Source organism: Ceratotherium simum, chromosome 36 (assembly GCF_057802395.1).
Source record: "Ceratotherium simum simum isolate JZ-2026a chromosome 36, ASM5780239v1, whole genome shotgun sequence".
Lineage (NCBI taxonomy): Eukaryota > Metazoa > Chordata > Mammalia > Perissodactyla > Rhinocerotidae > Ceratotherium > Ceratotherium simum.
In genome coordinates this window covers 4,594,332-4,613,191 of record NC_141935.1, presented here as the reverse complement: position 1 = coordinate 4,613,191, position 18,860 = coordinate 4,594,332, and the positions used below count along the sequence as shown (strand labels likewise).

At 37.5% G+C, this 18,860-nt stretch overlaps 1 protein-coding gene across 2 annotated transcripts in view; it reads left to right on the top strand.

Annotated features, from left to right (window-relative positions):
- NEK7 (NIMA related kinase 7) overlaps window positions 1-18,860 on the top strand; it is a 147,756-nt gene that overhangs the window by 49,225 nt on the left and 79,671 nt on the right. For both annotated transcript variants that reach the window (XM_087424342.1, XM_087424341.1), the window contains exon 2: window positions 10,927-11,011. In XM_087424342.1, the coding sequence (XP_087280468.1) occupies window positions 10,955-11,011 (57 nt within the window). In that variant the 5' untranslated portion in view covers window positions 10,927-10,954. The remainder of the gene's footprint in view (window positions 1-10,926; window positions 11,012-18,860) is intronic.

The following is an 18,860-nucleotide window of genomic DNA, read 5'->3' as shown; positions in this document are numbered from 1 at the left end:
GATTATTGAATTATAGTAGTGACTGAAGAGTTTTTTAAATAACATATCTTCTGGTAGTAATAGTTCTAATTGAAAGAAATGCAAAGTTTTGTCACAAGGGTGTGCATCTGTTTCTTTGTTGATACTGATATAGTATATTGTCCTTTTTCATGTTGTATCTTTCAGTTTATTTTGTAAACTTTTAATTTTGACATAATTTCAGATTTACAGAGACATTATAAGAATAGAACAAAGAATTTCCATATATAATCTTCACTCAGATTACCCCAATGTTAAGATTTTGCCACATTTGTTTTATCGTGTATATAACAACGTAAAAAATATATAAAATGAAGCCTTTGAGGTTAGTTGTAGGCATGATGTCCTTGCTACCCCTAAGTACCTCATTGTGCGTTTTCTAAAAACAAAGATATTCTCTTACATAACCACAGTACAATTATAAAAATCAGGAAATTGACATTGTTACAATATTACTGCTAATATACAGACCTTATTCAGATTTCGTCATTCATTCAGATTGTCCCAATAATGTTCTTTATAGGAAAAGAAAATCCTGGATTGTGTCTCACATCCACTTGTTGTGTCTCTTCAGCCTCTTTTAGTCTGGAGCAGTTCTTCAGTATTTCTTTACCTTTTTAAGACGTTGACAGTTTCGAGGAGTACAGTCCAGTTATTTTATAGGTGTCCCTAATTTAGATTTATTTGGTATTTCCTCGTGTTTAAATTTCTGGTTTGGTTTTTGGGCAGGAATATCACAGGAGTTACGTTTTCTTTAAGTGTGTCATATTTGGAGCCACGTGTCTATATGTCCCATTTCTAGTGCTGTTAACTTTGATCAGCTAAGGTGATGTCTGCCAGGTTCTTTTCTGTAACATTATTCTTCATCCTTTTTTAATTAATAAGTATTTTTGTGTCTTGGGGGGGAGATATTTTGAGACACTGTAAATAACTTGTTCCACTAGTTTAGCATCCATTGATGACTCTTGCCTGAATCAGTTATTTCCCCGATGACTGGCAAATAGTGATTTTTTTAATTCCGTTATTCTTTCTTTATTAGGTGACACTGTCTTGTAAGGAATAGCTTCCCCCTTTTCCACTATTTATCAGTTTATATCTTTATGGACTCATGGGTTCTTATTTTATTCAGTAGACTATAATCCTTTGTTCTCAGATTGTTCCAGCTGTGGCCAGTGGGAACCTGGTCAGGCTGGCTTCTATGTCCTTGTGACCTGTCCGCACTGTTCTTTGAACACTATATTTTCTGGCACAAGATGTTTCAGGCTCAGCTTGTACTTTCCCAGTCCCAGGCCTGGAATCAACCATTTCTCCGAAGCACCCTGACTCCTTTACTTGGAGAATGGCATTTAGAAGCCAAGATCGGTGCTAGGTTAGTTTAATGTTTTCAACTATAATTGTTGAGATTGTGATGCCGAAGAAATCTTCATCATTCTTTTCAAAGTTCTGGTAGTTATTGTATTGCTCTTAAAAACGTACTCATGGTGACACAGAAATGTGTGAATGAACTATCGACACTGAGTACTTCCACTTAATTTTCTTTGTGTTGTCAATACGGAAATGTCACTTGCTTGATGATGGGAATGACTGGATGACTCAGTCAGTTAAGTGGAGACAGGGGGGTGAGGTCAGGAATATTCCTGCTGAATGGTGACTTTGGGGCCAAGATAAATATTTAATTTTGGAGTTGAGCATTTAGACTCTGCCACGTATCACTCACCCTAAAATTTCCACGGTACCCTTTCACTTTTTTTTTTTTTTTTATAAGTGCACTTCTTTTTTTTTTGAGGAGGATTGGCCCTGAGCTAATATCTGTCACCAATATTCCTCCTTTTTCCCTTTTTTCTCCCCGAAGCCCCAGTAGATAGTTGTATGTCATGGTTGTACATCCTTCCAGTTGCTCTATGTGGGACGCCACCTCAGCATGGTGTGGTGAGTGGTTCGTAGATCCATGCCCAGGACCCGAACCTGTGAACCCCAGGCCACCGAAGAGAAGTGCTCGAACTTAACTGCTACGCCACCGGGCCTGACCCACCCTTTCACTTTTTAGGTGTCACTTATACATATAGGTAAGCTAGTGACTTTTCTTTTGGATGAGGGTAGTATTGCTGTTTTAATAGGATTGATCCTCTTTATTGTTATTCATAAGTTATTGCTGTTTTGGTTAATGAAATATATCTTATTTTCTTATAGCGTATTTATTTATTTATTTTTAAACTTTATTTATTTTGCCCCCCAAAGCCCCAGTAGATAGTTGTATGTCATAGTTGCACATCCTTCTAGTTTCTCTATGTGGGACGCGGCCTCAGCACGGCTGGAGAAGTGGTGCGTCGGTGCACGCCCGGGATCCGAACCTGGGCCGCCAGCAGCGGAGCGCGCCCACTTAACCGCTAAGCCACAAGGCCGGCCCTTATAGAGTATTTAAATGTTACATATAACTAGAAGGAAACTTGAGATTTTATGAATAACCTTGATGATTGAAGGGAAACTTCATTTTAAGAAAAGGAAATTTAAGTAAGTTTGGGTTAGTATACTTCATTCAACTCTTTAGAATTCTAAAAAGTCAAGAAAAGAAAAACTTCTAAAACTGGATATATGAAATCTCTTTTCAGATTGGTATGTACGTAGTTTCATATTTAAGATTTCGTACTGTGTCAAGAATAGTTGTAGAGAAAATGGATAGCATGATGGAATTATCAAAATGTATGTTTGGAAACAGAAAGTCTTTTTTGCTGAATAGAATCTGTACATACCCTTTGTTAGTCAAATTGGATTTACTTTAAGCTCTAAATTGTTAGAAGTTGAATTTGAAAGATTGCAAGATTGACTGGTCTTTATGTCTTTATTGTCGAGTAATTTTTGTTGTAGAATGAAAGAAATATTTTTCTTTACCTAAGCACCTTAATATTAACTATAATTTAAATTTTTTATCCATCTAGTAACTAGTTATAATTTTTTTTGATAAAAATCATGATCACATGGGCTGGCCTGGTGGCATGGTGGTAAGTTTGTGCTCTCTGCTTCGGCTGCCTGGGGTTTGCATGTTCGGATCCTGGGCGTGGACCTACGCACTGCTTATCAAGCCATGCTGTGGCAGTATCCCACGTATAAAGTAGAGGAAGATGGGCATAGATGTTAGCCCAGGGCCAATCTTCCTCAGCAAAAAGAGGAGGATTGGCAACAGATGTTAGCTCAGGGCTAATCTTCCTCACCAAAAAAAAAAAAAAAAAAAACAAAACCCCACAAATCATGATCACAAATAAAATACACCAAATGATTGTCTTAAAAATATATATTAAAGCCTCATCTTTTTTTATTCTATTACATAAGTTTTAGTACTGTATTTTATAATCGACAAAGAATCAAGTTAGTGTTTTGAAATATGTGTTGGTTTAAGTCAATTTCTGCGAAGAATATTAAATTTTTAAAGGTGAAATTTATTGAGGATGTCTATAGACATAGAAGAAAGTTCCTCATTTTGATGAAGATTTTGGCTAAGGTGAATTCATTAATTATGGTTATTCAATTCAAATAATATTCAGAAAAAAATATACACATGATTAGCATGATTCAATTGGCTTATAATTATCAAGGCTTTATAAATTTATTAAAATATGGGAACTAGGAAAGGTATTATTTTCCTTTAGGGAATAGTGTTGTTATGCACCATTTCAGTGTTTAAATTAAGATGGTTTTCTTATATGGTATCACTGAGGACTATATTATTTACAATATATACAGTATATTATGTTTTATTTAATAATTTTTTTTACTAGAGTCATGACTTTTCTTACCAGGGTCATATGAATTATGAAATTTAGTCCACTGACAGGCACAATTTCTTACAAGTAGTTTTGTCATTGAGTTAGCTTTTATATCTGAAATTCAAATCCCTGATTTTGTAGTTTTATTTTCTGTTAAATATGTGACTACACAAAAGAATAGGGGAAGATTGTTTTACTTTAATGTGTACTGAGTTTGTGGATATATTGGAAAATATTTGTAGTATTTGAAAGATTTTAGGTAATGTGCTTAAGAGAAGAACTGTTTTCAAACACATTGAAAAGCTTTAGCTAATAAAAAACTAATTGGTATGACAATTACAAGACAATATATTGAGCTCCCCTGCCCTGAAGATTCTACTTGGCAGAATTTGGCTTTTATAAACCTCATATATATGGTCTTTCTCTTAATAATTCCCAGTGAGGTTTTCCTGTATCATTCTCACCCTGTACCCTGCCCTTCCTAACACTACCCCCATTCTGATTTCTCCTCTGTTACCTAGTTTGGATGGTGCTACCACCGTGTACTGTGTCTCCCAAGCTAAAGATAACATTTGGAGTCATCTATAACTTTCTTTTCTGTCACCAACCTTATCTATCAGTCACAAATCCATAAAGTCTAAACATAAGCAACTCTCAAGTCTGTCCTCTCTTCCTCGTTTCCATTCATTTTCCATTCATTCATCAAATATTGATTGCGGGGCCCGTTTCGTGACAGGAACTTGCTGGGGAATGCAGCAGGGAACAAGATGACACGTCCCTGCCTTCATGTCACTTGCATTATAGTGGAGGAGGGAGATAATAAAAAAGTGAAAAAATAAAAACAATAATTACAAATTGTGGTCATTGCTCGGTAGAAACAGAAGAGTGATGATGTGAAAGATAAAAGAGGGGGAGGTGCCACTTTGGAGAGGTTGTTTTTGAGCCAGCCCTTCAGGGATTCTGGGCCTAGAGGACCGCAAGTACAAAAGCCCTGATGCCAGGAAAGACTTAACAGGTTTCAAGAACAGAAGGAGGTTCAGTGTTGATGGAAGGTCGTCAGTGAGAGGGACTGGGATGAGCTAATGTGGGAGAGGTAGGCAGGAGATTATTTACAGGGCCCTACAGTATTTGGCAAAGACTTGGGATTTTAGTCTAAGCGCAATGGGAATGTCATGAGTTGATTTATGTTTTTAAAATATGGCTGTGAAAAGAATGGTGGAAAAAGAGAGGCCGGTTACTAGGCTATTATAGTAGTCCCTGGTGGAGACACAGTGGTACCTCATAGGGTGGTATTAGTGGTGACAGAGGAACATGACAAATTTGAGATACATTTTGGAAGTAGAACAAATGGCACTTACTGATGTGTTGGATATGGGGAGCAGGAAGGTGAGGAGAAGGGAGGAATCAAGGATGAATTTTAGGCTTTTGACTAGACCAGCTCTTCTGAAAGTGTGGCTTGTAGATTTCTGGGGATGGGGGGTCCTTGAGACTCTTCCACGTGCTCTGCAAGAGCACATGGATTTTATAATAATACCGAGACGTTACTGTTTGTAACACCACTCATGCCTTAGCTTGAGTCAAGGCAGTGACACCAAACTATACTAGTCTTTATAGTCTTTGCTTGTTATGTAATTGTAGTAAAAAAAAACGTGAGTTTCACTTAAAAATGTCCTTGGTGAAGCAGTTAAAGAGTATCATTTTCATCACACCTCGACCTGTGAGTACATGTCTTGTAATACGTGTGATGAGAAGGGAAGTGTGCTTCAAGTACCGCTGCGGCAAATCAGAACTGTCTCGGGGAACAGCATTCATGCAGGTCTTGGAAGAGCAAGCTGAGGAGCTCTTTCATGGAGTACTGTTTTTACTTGAAAGAATGGCTGACAGACAAACTGTGGTTGTTCAGACGTGGATGTTGTGTAGACCTTTTCTTGAAAGTAAAGTGTCTGTCGTCTAAAGGAAAACAACTGACATTATTTGTTACTAATGATAAAACTTGCACTTTTAAGGTGAAAATTAGAAGTTTGGAAAAATTGTTTTCATCACTATGGCCTTGACATCTTTCTGCTATTTAAAGACTTTTCTGATGACATTAGTGGTAGTATTAATGAATGTGTTTTTTTAATATTGTATAACGAAATGGTCAACATTTGGACGATCTGAGTAACTCATTGAACTAAAATGTTCCAGATGACCAGTCCATGATGTTACAAAATCATGCATGAGCAAAAGATCTATTCAAAGGGCAAGAGAGACCACTGGATTTTAACAACAGAGTATGAAAGTTCATTGATAAGATTAGAGGCCACATTGTAGTTAACCTTTAAGAATCTGCCACCTGTCAAGTTGGGTGTTGTATCAAAGAAGACTATCCACAGTGGTATCCACAATGGATATTAAAATACTACTGTGTTTTTCAACTATGTATTTGTGTAAGACTAGATTTCTTTTTTAAATATACTTCAGCCAAAATAACACATCTCAACAGATTGAATGTAGAAGCTACTTCTCTGAAGAGAGACATTAAAGAAATTTGCAAAATGTAAAACAATGCCTCTCGTAAGTTTTTGAAAATGTAGCTATTTTTCATAAAAATATGTTATGTATAAACATGTAATGGGTTTATTGCTGTTTTTTTGTAAATGAATTAGTATGCATTTTAAACATTTCTCAGTTTTAATTTCTAATATGGGAAATATTGATAGATATGGCCCACATGAACAAAAGGTCTTTAGGGTCCTTGGATAAAGAGGTCCAGAAACCCAAAAGTTTAAGAATTTTAAGAGAAATTTAGAAAGTTAAGAAGTTTAAGAGAAGATTAGAGGAGAAGGTTTTTTATTTTTTCCTTAGAGGGATGGGAGATGGAATCCTCTATTTAAGGTGGAGATATCAGCTGGACAGTTGGATATTGGTGTTGTAGCTCAGAGCTCAGAACAGATGCCTGTGGTAGAGATACTCATTTCAGAGTAATCATATATGGATGGTATTCAAAGCCGTGGGACTGGATAGGATGACTTGAGAGACTGTAGGTTTAAAAAAAAAAAAGAAGATTCAAGTCTTAGAGCATTCCAACATACAGGTTAGATAGAAAAAGGAACTTAGAAATGTGGGAGAAAAACCAGGAGAATGTGGGATCACAGAGCATTTCAGGGAAGTGAGATAGTGTGTTGAAAGCTAGTTGAGATCCAGTCAGAAGACCTTGGTGAGGGCCCTTATCATGTCTTGTCTGGACTGTTGTAGTAACTTCTTAACTGGTCTTGCTTGTGGTTGTGAACCCTCTATCTGTCACATGGCAAGAAGTATTGTCTTTCAGAAATAGTGAACTTCTCTCTCTTAGCTGCTTGAAACCCAACATTAGCTCTCTGATACCAACTGAGTAAAGTAAATATCATAAAAGTTTTTTTCATGAACTGACACCCTTCCACATTGTTAGCTTAACCTGCTGCTGCTAAATCCCCACCACCTATCTCCCACCACCTGCCAACTTTAATTTGAAACTACTTAGAAGATGTTGTGTTCTACATTTGGGTATTTTTTGATGTGTTCTTTCCTCTTCCCTGAATTTCTCTCTCCCTTGGCTCATCTGAGCCTTGTTAAGGTCTCCTGTTCATTATTTAAAACTCAGTTCAGGCAGCACCTTCTTTGGGCACCCTTTCTTTTTTTGGATGAAGATTAGCTCTGAGCTAACATCTGTTGCCAATCTTCCTGTTTTTTTTGCTTGAGGAAGCCTAGCCCTGACCTCACATCTGTGCCGGTCTTCCTCCACTTTATATGTGGGTCACCACCACAGCGTGGCTGACGAGTGGTGTAGGTCCACGCCCAGGATCTGAACCTGTGAACCTCGAGCTGCCGAAGTGGAGTGTGCCGAACTTAACCACTACACCACTGGGCCGGCCCCCATAGGCAGCCTTTTTCGATTGAAGATAGATTGCCAAATTTGTTGAATTTGATCATAATTTTTCTCATCATTGACTTTAGACTTATTTAATTGTAGCAATAATTATTTGATGTTTTTATGACAGACATAGATGCATTAATTCATTAAATAATATTCATTCAGCACCTGTTTTGTGCCAAGCATTGACTTGAGCACTAGGGATACAGCTGTGGATGACACAGATAGGTTCCTGCAACATGGACTTTATAATCTAGAAGACTGAATACATATTTAACATATTAAAATCTGTTTTTATTTTATTATGAGGAGATTAGTGGAAAAAGATAAAATAGAAATATATTGGCCTTTGAAAATATGATAAATCTGATATTAAATCAGTATATAAACATTGACATATTCTTATCCTGTAATAGCATTAAGAATCCAGTGACACATGGAACCATGGTAGATATTATGCAAAGAAAATTTTGTTGCTTTTTATTCATTGTACTTATTAAGCTTACATGCAGTATGAGAATTTCATACAGACTTTTGTTTTCCGAGCGGAGGCTCTTTGACCTCTGGGATACTGTACAAGTGATTTCCCTGTTATGCAGTTGTTAGATTAAATCACTTCTAAGGTTTCTTTGAGTTTCATGGGTTTTTTTTCACTTTGGCTTCTTTCCTTCATAATTTTATTTGCTTGGCTATTGTTACACATTAGTAGGTATGATGAAACCCACTTTATTATGATCTAGCACAGAATTTCTCAAAGTGTGTTCTTAGGATGAGTCAAGCTGTGGGATATTAAAAAAACGTTACAGAAAGAAAGCATTTTGTGATTAAATAAGTTAAATATAAGTGAAGTTTTTTTTTTTTTTTTTTTACTGCAGGCCTGCTTGTGTCCTTTAGTATGCTAATATTTATTATGATTCTCTAGGAATGTTCCATACAGCAAGTAGTATTTCACAGAGGGCTTTGACCAGGACACGCTTTTTTTCATGGAGTGTCGTGTGAAACTGTCTGTGGGACACTAGATGTGAAATGCTGATTTTAATGATTTGGTTTTTGCAGGGAAAGGCATTCTAATTCATTACTAAGATTCTCTTTCTCCTTCCCTCTCCTCCCCTCCTCAAATCCAATACTAAGTAAAATCGAATCCAACAATATATAAATATGATTATATATCATGAACAAGTGGGGTTCGTCCCAGAAATGAATACTGGCTTAACATGAAAAAATGAATCACCATAATTTAACATTTTAACAAACTGAAAAAGTTTATAATCATCTGTATGCAGAAAAAGCATTTGAAAAAGACCTAACATCTATTTATAAAATCTTTCAGCAAAGTAAGAATAGAAGGACACTGTCTCAACCTGATAAATTAGGGCATCTATGAAAAATGTACACCTTCCATTATGCTTAATGGTGAAAGACTGAATGCTTTTCTCGTAAGATAGGAACAAGAAAAGGATGTCTACTCTCTACTTCTGTTTATTGTACTGGCATTTCTAGCCATTGCAATACGGCGAGAATCTACAAAAAAGCTATTTGAACTAATAAGTGAGTTTAGTAGGTTTGCAAGATAAAGGGTCAATATACAGAAATCAACTGTATTTCTGTACACTATTAGAAAATCGAAATTAAAAAACTCACCACTTACAAAAGTATCAAACAATATAAAATACTTAGGAAATAACCTGGAAAAAGATGTGAAAGACCAGTATGTTGAAACTGAAAACCATTATTGAAAGAAATTAAACCTAAAATAAATGAGATATCCTATGTTCATGGATTTGAAGACACAATATTATTAAAATGTCAGTTCTCCCCAAATTGATCTATAGAGTTGATGTAATCCCAACAGGCTTTTTTTTTAAAAAAAAAAATAGAAACAGGCTGATTGTAAAATTTATATTAAAATTAGATATGAGATTAAGCATATATCAAGACTTTATAATAAAGCTACACTAATTGTGTGTGTGTGTGTACATATATATATACATATATATATATATTGCATATATATATGCAGTCATTTGATACATGACAAGGATGACATAGCAGCAGTGTAGTGGGGTGTGGGGTAAAGGATAATTTTTACATATATGATTTGAAGTCCATTGCATATCCATATGGAAAAACAAACTGAATATTGGCTTTACCTATGTCATACGAAAATTTAATTCCAGGTCTGTTGCAGATCTAAATACAAAAGGTAAACAATAAAGCTTACATTAGAAGATAATGTGTGAAAACTTAGAGTAGGGAAATAATTCTTAAATAGTACACAAAAGCATTAATCATAAAGGAAAAGATTGATTAATTAGGCCATATTAAATGTATGAATTTCTATTCATCAGTTAATTGAAAGATGCTATTGGGAAGGTTTTAAAAAGACAAGTCACAGGATGGAAGAAAGTATTTGCAATACAAATGACCCATGTCTAGAATATTTTTATTGCTTTTTGAAGAGTATGATGAAGTAAAGATGTGTTTTAGTTTCTCCATCTGTTAATGCCATTTGAATGGACCCTGGTTTTTTGAACCACAAGATTTTAGGTATAAAATAAGGCTTACAAAGAACCTAGAAGTACTTGGCATTGTGTAGAATCGGTGGGAAAGTAGCTTCTGGACAGGGGCAACGCCTGTGTCTTGTTTGTAGTTCAGTTCTCGAGCCTTGTGTGGCACTTGGCGTATAATTGGTCTTCAGCCTAAGTTTACTGAATTAGTGCATGTCTGTTTTGTGATTACAAGTGAAGTATGCATAAAAGAGTAAACACCCTCATGTGAGGACTGGCCTTTTAAGTTCAAACGTAAAAGTCACAGTAGGCATTATAGTTGGATGTACAGAACAAAAGTACTAACGTCTTTAGATTATGAAGGTGAGGTGCATTTTATGGATGAGAAACACTGACCATGATTATAGGAACCTACCGTGGTAATTACCTTCTCATATTGGGGAGGGTAAAGGAAGCCTCTGATCTATAAGGCATAATGGAGAAGAGAGAACTTCATCTCACAAAATAGGATTTTCTAAGCACATAATGCTGCTTTGGAGAAGTGGAATTAGTTGGGACTGAACATTCGTGTTAGTTAAATGGAACTTGGATATATAGCAAACGGCAGATATAAGAGTATGGGATATCTTAATGGATACTTTTTGAAGCAGTAGGTAAATCTCTAATATTTGAATGCATGCATCAGGCATATGATGAGCAACACTTGGTAATAATTACATTATTTAAACTTAACTTTACGTTTTTGCAGAGTTCTTAAGTTCCTGTTGCTTCAGACAATGGATGAGCAATCACAAGGAATGCAAGGGCCACCTGTTCCTCAGTTCCAACCACAGGTAATTTGTTCTAATAAATGCTGGCATAAGTGTATATATCTATACTAAATGTGTGAGGAAGGAAGTAGTACAGTTACAGTTCCTTTAGGAAATAAAGTAGCCAAAAATAGTAATTATGAATTTCCAAGTTTAAGTCAGAATTGTTTCTATTTTAAAATATTGTTTTAGAATACTTACTTCTCATATCAAACATGAAAAAAAGGGCAGCTTTAGCTTTTAACTTTAATTGAATGACCTATAGGCTTTGAGGGTTAAGGTTAGGCTTAGGAAGAGAAAAACAGGTGTGGCTGTGCCGGTTGTGGGAGTGTCTGTATTCTGTGCCCATCTTTGCTTAGGCGGGCTGCTCCTGCGTTTTCCACAGCTGCCTTCCATTATGGTTACCTTTTCGCTTGCTCTGACTAGTAGTGTGTTTCTCCTCTTATGTAGTTGTTTGTTTTTTGTAACATAAAATTAAGTAAAAAGAATGTTTCAGTAAAAAAATGTATGCACAGTATTGAAATTCATTATTCAGCATCCCGTACTCATTATGGATGTTGGCCATAAAGCTGAATATATAAAACATGTTTAAAATAACAGACACCCCCGTGCAGGGCCAGCACCTTATTTTTGTTTCTGTTACGCGTAAAGACTGTGTTTCTCAGTTTGGTGTTTGAGGCATTCTACAATATGTTGCAAATTTACTCTGCTAGTCTCGTCCTAGTTTTGCTTAGATAGTAATTCTGAAATTGAAGACTTGATAGAGGTTCTTTCAAATGAGTTCTGTAGTCAGCTAAGTTTGGGAGAGTTGGATTAAACAGTTACTTGATGGCAGTGCTTCCTCAGAGCCTTCCCCATGCTGACATACGTTGTGAATTTCCAAGAGGGGGATACAGGGTGTACTGTTTTCCAAACTTAAATTTGACTATGGGGCTCTTTTTTTTTTAAGCACATCTGTTCTCTCAGAATCAGTGCCTGTGAAGCACAGTTCAGAAAATACTGCCTACAAATTTTGCACCCTCCATCTTTGTCTCCCGTTTTTGAAATGTTGCCCATCCTTCAAGGACCATCTAAAATGCCATCTTTACTATGAAGCTTATTCTGATTTTCTAAGTGTAATATATTTTCTTGGAAACCTGATGATACATTCTTTGTATGTCTCTTCTGACACCTGTCTTTTTATGTGGACGGTTTCCTTATCTTTCCTATTGGGTTAAAGTCTCCTTGAGGAAGAGGACCGTGTCTGACTTCCCTTAGATGCCCTGTGATGCTGCACTTTCTTGCGTGTATCAGGGGCTCCATGAGTACACGTCATTGAAACCAACCAGGGACTCCATCAAATGAATATGTTTAAATTAGCCCTTTACCTAACTGACTTGTACATTGCTTTTCTTTGTTATACCTAGTCTCTGTATTCAGAAAAAAGACCCTTTAGCTTAGAGTAAGGCCAATATTTCAATTTCAAGATGATTCAAAAAATTTCAGTTTTTTAAATCTACCATCTGTATTTTGTTATGGTCATAAATTATCAAGCTTATAATAAGCAACTTCTGTCTATTAGATGTAGACATATCTTAGTACCAGTTTTACACACAGAAACACTATTGTTTCATATTATTTTGTTTCTAGTGCAGAAGGTAAAAGATGCACCTCTAAACGTTAGGTGGTTCATGCTGTGATTTTGAAATTCACGGTTTGAACAGCCCTACTTTTCAAAGGGAAGAAACAACAAGCACTTTTATTTTGCCTCCTACTGACTCATCACCCAGGAAAGGTCGGGTGGTGGTAGGGGGCCGGAACCAGAGCCGCTGTTTTCCAGTGAGACTTGGGGCAGCCACACAGCATCCGTGTCAAGATTCTGCGCGTGGTTCTGCCGCCTGTTCCACCGCTCCATTCGTTCATGCCTCCTGCTGCTGCTCCCTGTGGGCGGACCCCTCTCCCTGGGGACACAGGCAGGTGTCCGCCCAGGTGCCAGCTGCCCGTGGCCGGCGGGGGAGGAGGGGGATGTTTTCCCCCTCTGCCTTCAGACTGATGGTGTGAGACGGTGAGAGAAAGATGACCTGACAGGAACTTATAGGCGTTAGTGCTTATTAAGTCTTTGAGAAATGTTCCTGCGCTTAGTAGCATTCTTTGAAAGGTTGGCGAAGGACAGCCTCTGCCCGGGGTTGACAGCCTTCTTTTGTTTTGTTCCACACCATTGGCCTCAGTAACGGGGGTGATGCGGCAACATATGGTTCGCGAGTGACTTCTATTGCTTCTGTAATGCTAGTATCAGTCTGCACGTAAACAGAAACCAAGGAAATCGCTTTCTGAGTGTCAGATACCAAGTCCCTGTTATAAAGAAGGGTGGTGTATATCCTTGGCATGTCTTTCTTTTTCTTATTCTGAGATGAATACTGTAACTCCATAATGTATAATGTGTGGTCTCGTTTTTAGTACAGTGTGAGTTGCTTTTTTTTTTTTAGAATGTGAGATTTATGTATCTTTATTAATTTTTTTTGTCATTACTGTCATTCTCTTGAACTTAGGGAAAATCTTTTCTGTTAGCTTCTCTTTCTTTACCTTCCTTTGATTTTCTGTCTTCATTCTTTGACTTCTTCCACTAAAGCCTAGAATATACTGAAAGGATATTTTGACTAGATTTTTATCCTGTATATTCTCCTTGCTTTAGGACTCTTGTTTGTGGAACAATTGACTTAGCTTAATTTAAAAAAAATACGGACTGTATAAAAGATGGTGATAGAGAAATAGTAAAATATTTACTTTTTACTGAGACTAATTTTAAACAATGGAAGTTTACAACTAACATTTTGTGAGTATTTTGATTTATGGTCATTGAGTGAAGAGGGCTATGGTACATTCACTTTTTATCATAAAGTTAAATATAAAAGTTATAATCAGAGTATAATTCTAAGAATTTCTGGGAGCGCTTGGAGGGAGGATTAATCTTAGTTGTTAACGATCATCAGGGCTCAGGTTATCACTGTTGTTGGTAAATTTGAAGATATCTAGTGTAACACTTTGGCTGCCTATGAAAGACCATCCCAGATCTTCAGGTGGGCAAACAGGCACTCCTTATTTTCACAGCTTGGAACGTATGAGGATCTTGTCTTGGAGTTTTCCAGCCCAAGCAGTGAGGTAGACTGACCATTCCTCTAAGTTCACGGCAGGCCAGACTACAACCCACTTGTGCATTTGCATCTCTGTGAAGTGAGTGTAGAGAGATGAGAGGAAGTTTACCTCGTAGCCTGTCCAGGGTAGTAATCTGGGTGCATTGTGGGTCAGAGCCAAGTAGCCCCCAATGGACTTTATTGAGTGGTAAGACTTTTGGACATGATAAGTATATTGCCTTTACCTTTCTTTAGCTTATTTTACAGAATTACTTGCTTTATAAAATAAGGGTTGTCATTTAGCTTGCTTCTTTGATAAATTGACTTTGCCAGGGTACTTGTCATATAGCACATCTATTTTTGGAAGTCTATAGAAATTTAGGTGTAATGTTCTCCTTTTTACAGTTTACTTCGTTGAATAGTTTTATTGATGTGGGTACAAGAGAATGAGCAGCAGCTGTTTTGGGGAAGGAGGACTCTTGCCGTCGTTTAAATTCATGACCACGAACCTCAAGTAAACCTTAATGCTGCTGAGCAGTCATATCCTTGGTCCCTTCACTCCCCCTTCTCCTCAGACTATTTCATGTCTTTTCTCTCCACAAACCCCCAGCACTTTCTTCCCATCCTCACTCTCGGCTGTTGACCTGACTTCCTATTTTACTTAAAAACAGAAACAATCAGAAGAGAATTTCCGCAGACTCCTACGGTGGATGTCCTCCTCCCAGAATCCGTACTGATGTGATCTGCCGTTTCTGTTATCAGATGAGCTAGCCACACTGTTCCATCTCCATCCTCTACTCATTTTAGCCCCCTACTGGGTCTGTCCCATTAGCATACTGTTATGCTGTTATTTCTTCCACCTAAACAACAAAACAAGACCAGAAAACAACTTTTGAAGTCCTTGTTTTCTCCAGCTGTTAACCTATTTCTCTGCTGCCTTTTGTTGCAAAATTCCTAGAAAGATTAATTTGTAGTTTTCTCTCCCATTTCTCCTTTCACTCTCTTAAGTGTGCCCCAGATGGGCTTCCTCCTGCACTGTGCCGCAGCCTAACCTGCTCTTGTCAGGATGCCCCATCACCTCGTGTTGCTCTGTCCAGTGGGCAGTTCTTAGGCTTCATCTTTCTTGGATTATCAGCCCCATTTGATAGAGTTGATCATGCTCTCTTCTTTGAAACCGTTTCATCGCTTAGCTTCCAAGACCCTTGTTTTTCTGTGGTCTTCCTGGTCCCTCCTTTGCTGATTTCTCCTCACCTCCTGGACTTCCTAACAATGGCATCTCCAAGGCTTTAGACCTTTTTGCTGTCTCTGTCCCTTACTTGGTGATCTCTTCCAGCTTCATGATTCTCAATATGATCTAAATGCTGTTGACTCTCAAATTTATATCTCAATCTGGACCTCTGTCCTGAATTCCAAATTCATATGTCCAGTTGCCTACTTGACATCAAATTTGCATGTCTTAAACCTAACTTGTCTGAAACCAAACTCTAAATATTCCCCCCCAAACTGTCCCATCTACAGTCTTCTCTACTGCACTGGCAAGTCCATCTTTTCAGTTGCTCAAGCTAAAACTCCTAGAGATGTCCTGACTTCCTCCCATCTCTCTCATCTCATGTCTAATCTGTTAACAGATCCTATAGGCTCTATCTTTAAAATATATTTAGAATTAGAATACTTCTTACCTCCTTTGCCGCTACCACTCAGGTCTGAGTTATTTTGATTTTTCACGTACCTTATTGCATAGCTTCCCAGCTGGTCTCTGCTTCCACCGTTGCCTCCTTTCAGTCTACTCTCAACACAGAAGTCAATACAAAATTGTATAAAATTGAAATATAAAATATGAAAATTCAGTCAAATCATGTCTGTTGAAAACGTTCTGGTAGTTTCTCATCAGCTTGCTCACTTGTTGTCTTCACGTATATATTTAGATATCCCCTTCTCTGATCATTCATTGAAAATTGAGTCTTCACACCTGCCCAGTGGGCTTTCATTGCCATATTTTTCTCCATAGAATTCATCACCTTTTCACTTTTTATTTTGTTCATTGTCTTCCTTCTTCTCCTAGAGTATAGGCTTTATCCCCAGTCCCCAGAACGGTACCCAGAACACATAGTAGTCATTCAGTAAATATTTGTTGAAGGAATACGAAGTTAGTGTCAAATCAACCCATTTTCTTTCTTTTCAAGCACCACCTTTTAAATGAATATTGTACAAGTAACCACCTACCTCCTCCATTTCTTATTGAACTTTTTTTTCACCTCCCACTGGAACAAACCTCTTTCCTCCAAGGACCCTGCTCCCCTTGTAACCCTCTCGAGTGGAGGCCACTTGTTCTCTACACCCGTGTACCATAAGGATCAGGAGGTAGGACAGGCAGCCTCTCCATACATGGTGCCTCTTTCAGACCACTGCTTCTCCTTTTTCTCCGTGGTGGGGAGGGGTGAAACCTGCTGCATTGAGGCTTCTGTCACTCACCCAACGAAAGGACGGTCACCTTCCTTATAACTATTGCCTTCTGACCCCCTCATTACCCCTCCCATTAGTTGAAAATGTGACCACTTGGCTCACATCTTATCCCATTCCTCCCACTTATGTCCTGGGCAGCAGTACTGCTACCGTACCAGTACCTGCTGATGGTTGCGTTCTTACAATGCACCTACCCTGTGCTATGCCTTTTGAATACACTGTTTCATTTAATCCTAGCAGAAACCATAGGAGGCATTATTTTTCACACTTGACAAATGAGGAGACTGAGGCTCAGACTAATTAACTGACTTGCCGCATAGCTAGTGAGTGGGGAGCTAGGATTTGACCTAGGTCTGTCTGACTCCAAGCCAGCGATTCTGTAGCCTTCACAGAGAAAGTCCTCATGCATTTCCTGGCTGATTTCCTGGAGTCCGATCTCCTCAATCGCTGTGACTCGTGATGTTTTTATAGGTACCCCAAGCTCCTAGTCTTCAAGGTGAAATTTATTGTGTTCTACCCAAGATTGCACTTTTGCTTGTGATTAGTACCTCCATCCATCTAGTGCCCAATCTATCAACAAGGGAACTTCCTCCCCTACATTTAGGTGGTTTCCATGTCCTCTTGATTTTACCCCCTGAAGAGCTATTGAATCTGCTAATTCTCTACATGCTGACTGTAACTACTGCAGATTACTGTCACTTTTGCCTGGATTATTGCAGCAGCTTGGTAGTTGATCTCTTTACCTCTTGTTTTACCGTTTCTAGTCCATTCTTTACATTGTAGCAAGAGTCGTCTTTCTGAAGTATATGTTGTAGTATATTCCTCTCCTATAAAGCTGGTCTTTTGTTGCTCTTAGGATGAATTCTGCATTTCCTCGTATGACTTAGAAGGTCCTGCGTCATCTGGTCTCCTTTTAACTTCTCCAGCTGCATTTGGCATTTTGGACTCAGACTCAGCCATATCTTGCTTATACCATGCTCTCCCTCATCTCCAAATCTAAGGTGCTGAGGTAATGGTCTCAGGTGGTATTTAAGGAGATGTAGTTACTAATGGAACATAATGAGCATAAGGGTCATTATAATGCATATGAGCTACATTTCATGATAGAGACCCTAAGGAAAATGTTGTAGTAGAGGAAATAGATAATTTGGAAGACAACAGAAGGATTCCTCTCAGGAAAATAATGATTATGGGTGGTAGTTCCTTATACTAGTGTGCTTCTGATAAGTAAGAATATCCTCTGCCAGCAGGGCAGTGTTCACTTTTGTAGATTGTACTTACATCAGTGAGTGGTAGATATGGGTGCTCAACAAGGGTTTGTTGGATAAATGAATTAATGTCTAAAAAGTTAATTTAGTTTCTCCCTCTTCACCAGCCTAATATTGATCAATATTAACTAATTAAATGTTAGCTATATTAATATGTAGATTTTAGTTACTTTAGAGTTTTTTAGGGAAAGACTGTGTGGCAGTGTGGAATACTAAGAAGGCTGTCAAATGAGAAATGATTTCAAAATATTTAAAATTTGGTTAAGTTTTGAATTTAGATTGATTGTTCATATTTATGTACTTAGGGGTGAGTGTTCCTCAGATTTTAAAGGAAATACCTTGAGAAATTTAGATGGTTTTGAAAAGAATGGGAATGCAGTTAGGATTCTCTCATCTGCTCTCTTGGAAATTTCTGCATTTCCTCCCATGACAGTTAAACATCTGACAGTCTGTTGAGAGTAATGTGGGCAAAGATGAGGCCGGCATTAGTCAAATAGTTTTCCAGCTTTACTTGGAACTATGTTCAGAGCCTGAAATATGGTTTTAATAATTCAGTGATGAAAATTATTCTGTTTTTGAGGGTGAATTTGATATTTGGAAATACTCCAAAATCCTTTAGAACCAAGTATTCACTTGGTGAATAAAGTAAACAGTTAGTCTTGGTATTCTTCTTTTGACCAAAATGAGATATCTTCTTAAATGAGACCAGTAACTTTCATATCGTTCACAAACTACCTCTGATTACAATTTAGGGAGGAATTTCAGGCATATTTTCGGTATGGAAAGCCTTCCTGGATTCCTCCCAGGGTCCCTGTTTTGCAGAGCAACGTTGACTGTATGTGTTCAAATATGTTTGTTAGAAATCAGTCGTATTATTTCACACTTTGTATTTTGTTGTCTTTTATATCATTATTATGCGACTATTATGACTTTTTCATTTGACTATAGTTATGTTTCACACAGCTTTCTGACTAAATATTCATAAAACAAATATTTCCCAAATTTAGAAGTTGTGATAATTATTTCTTTCTT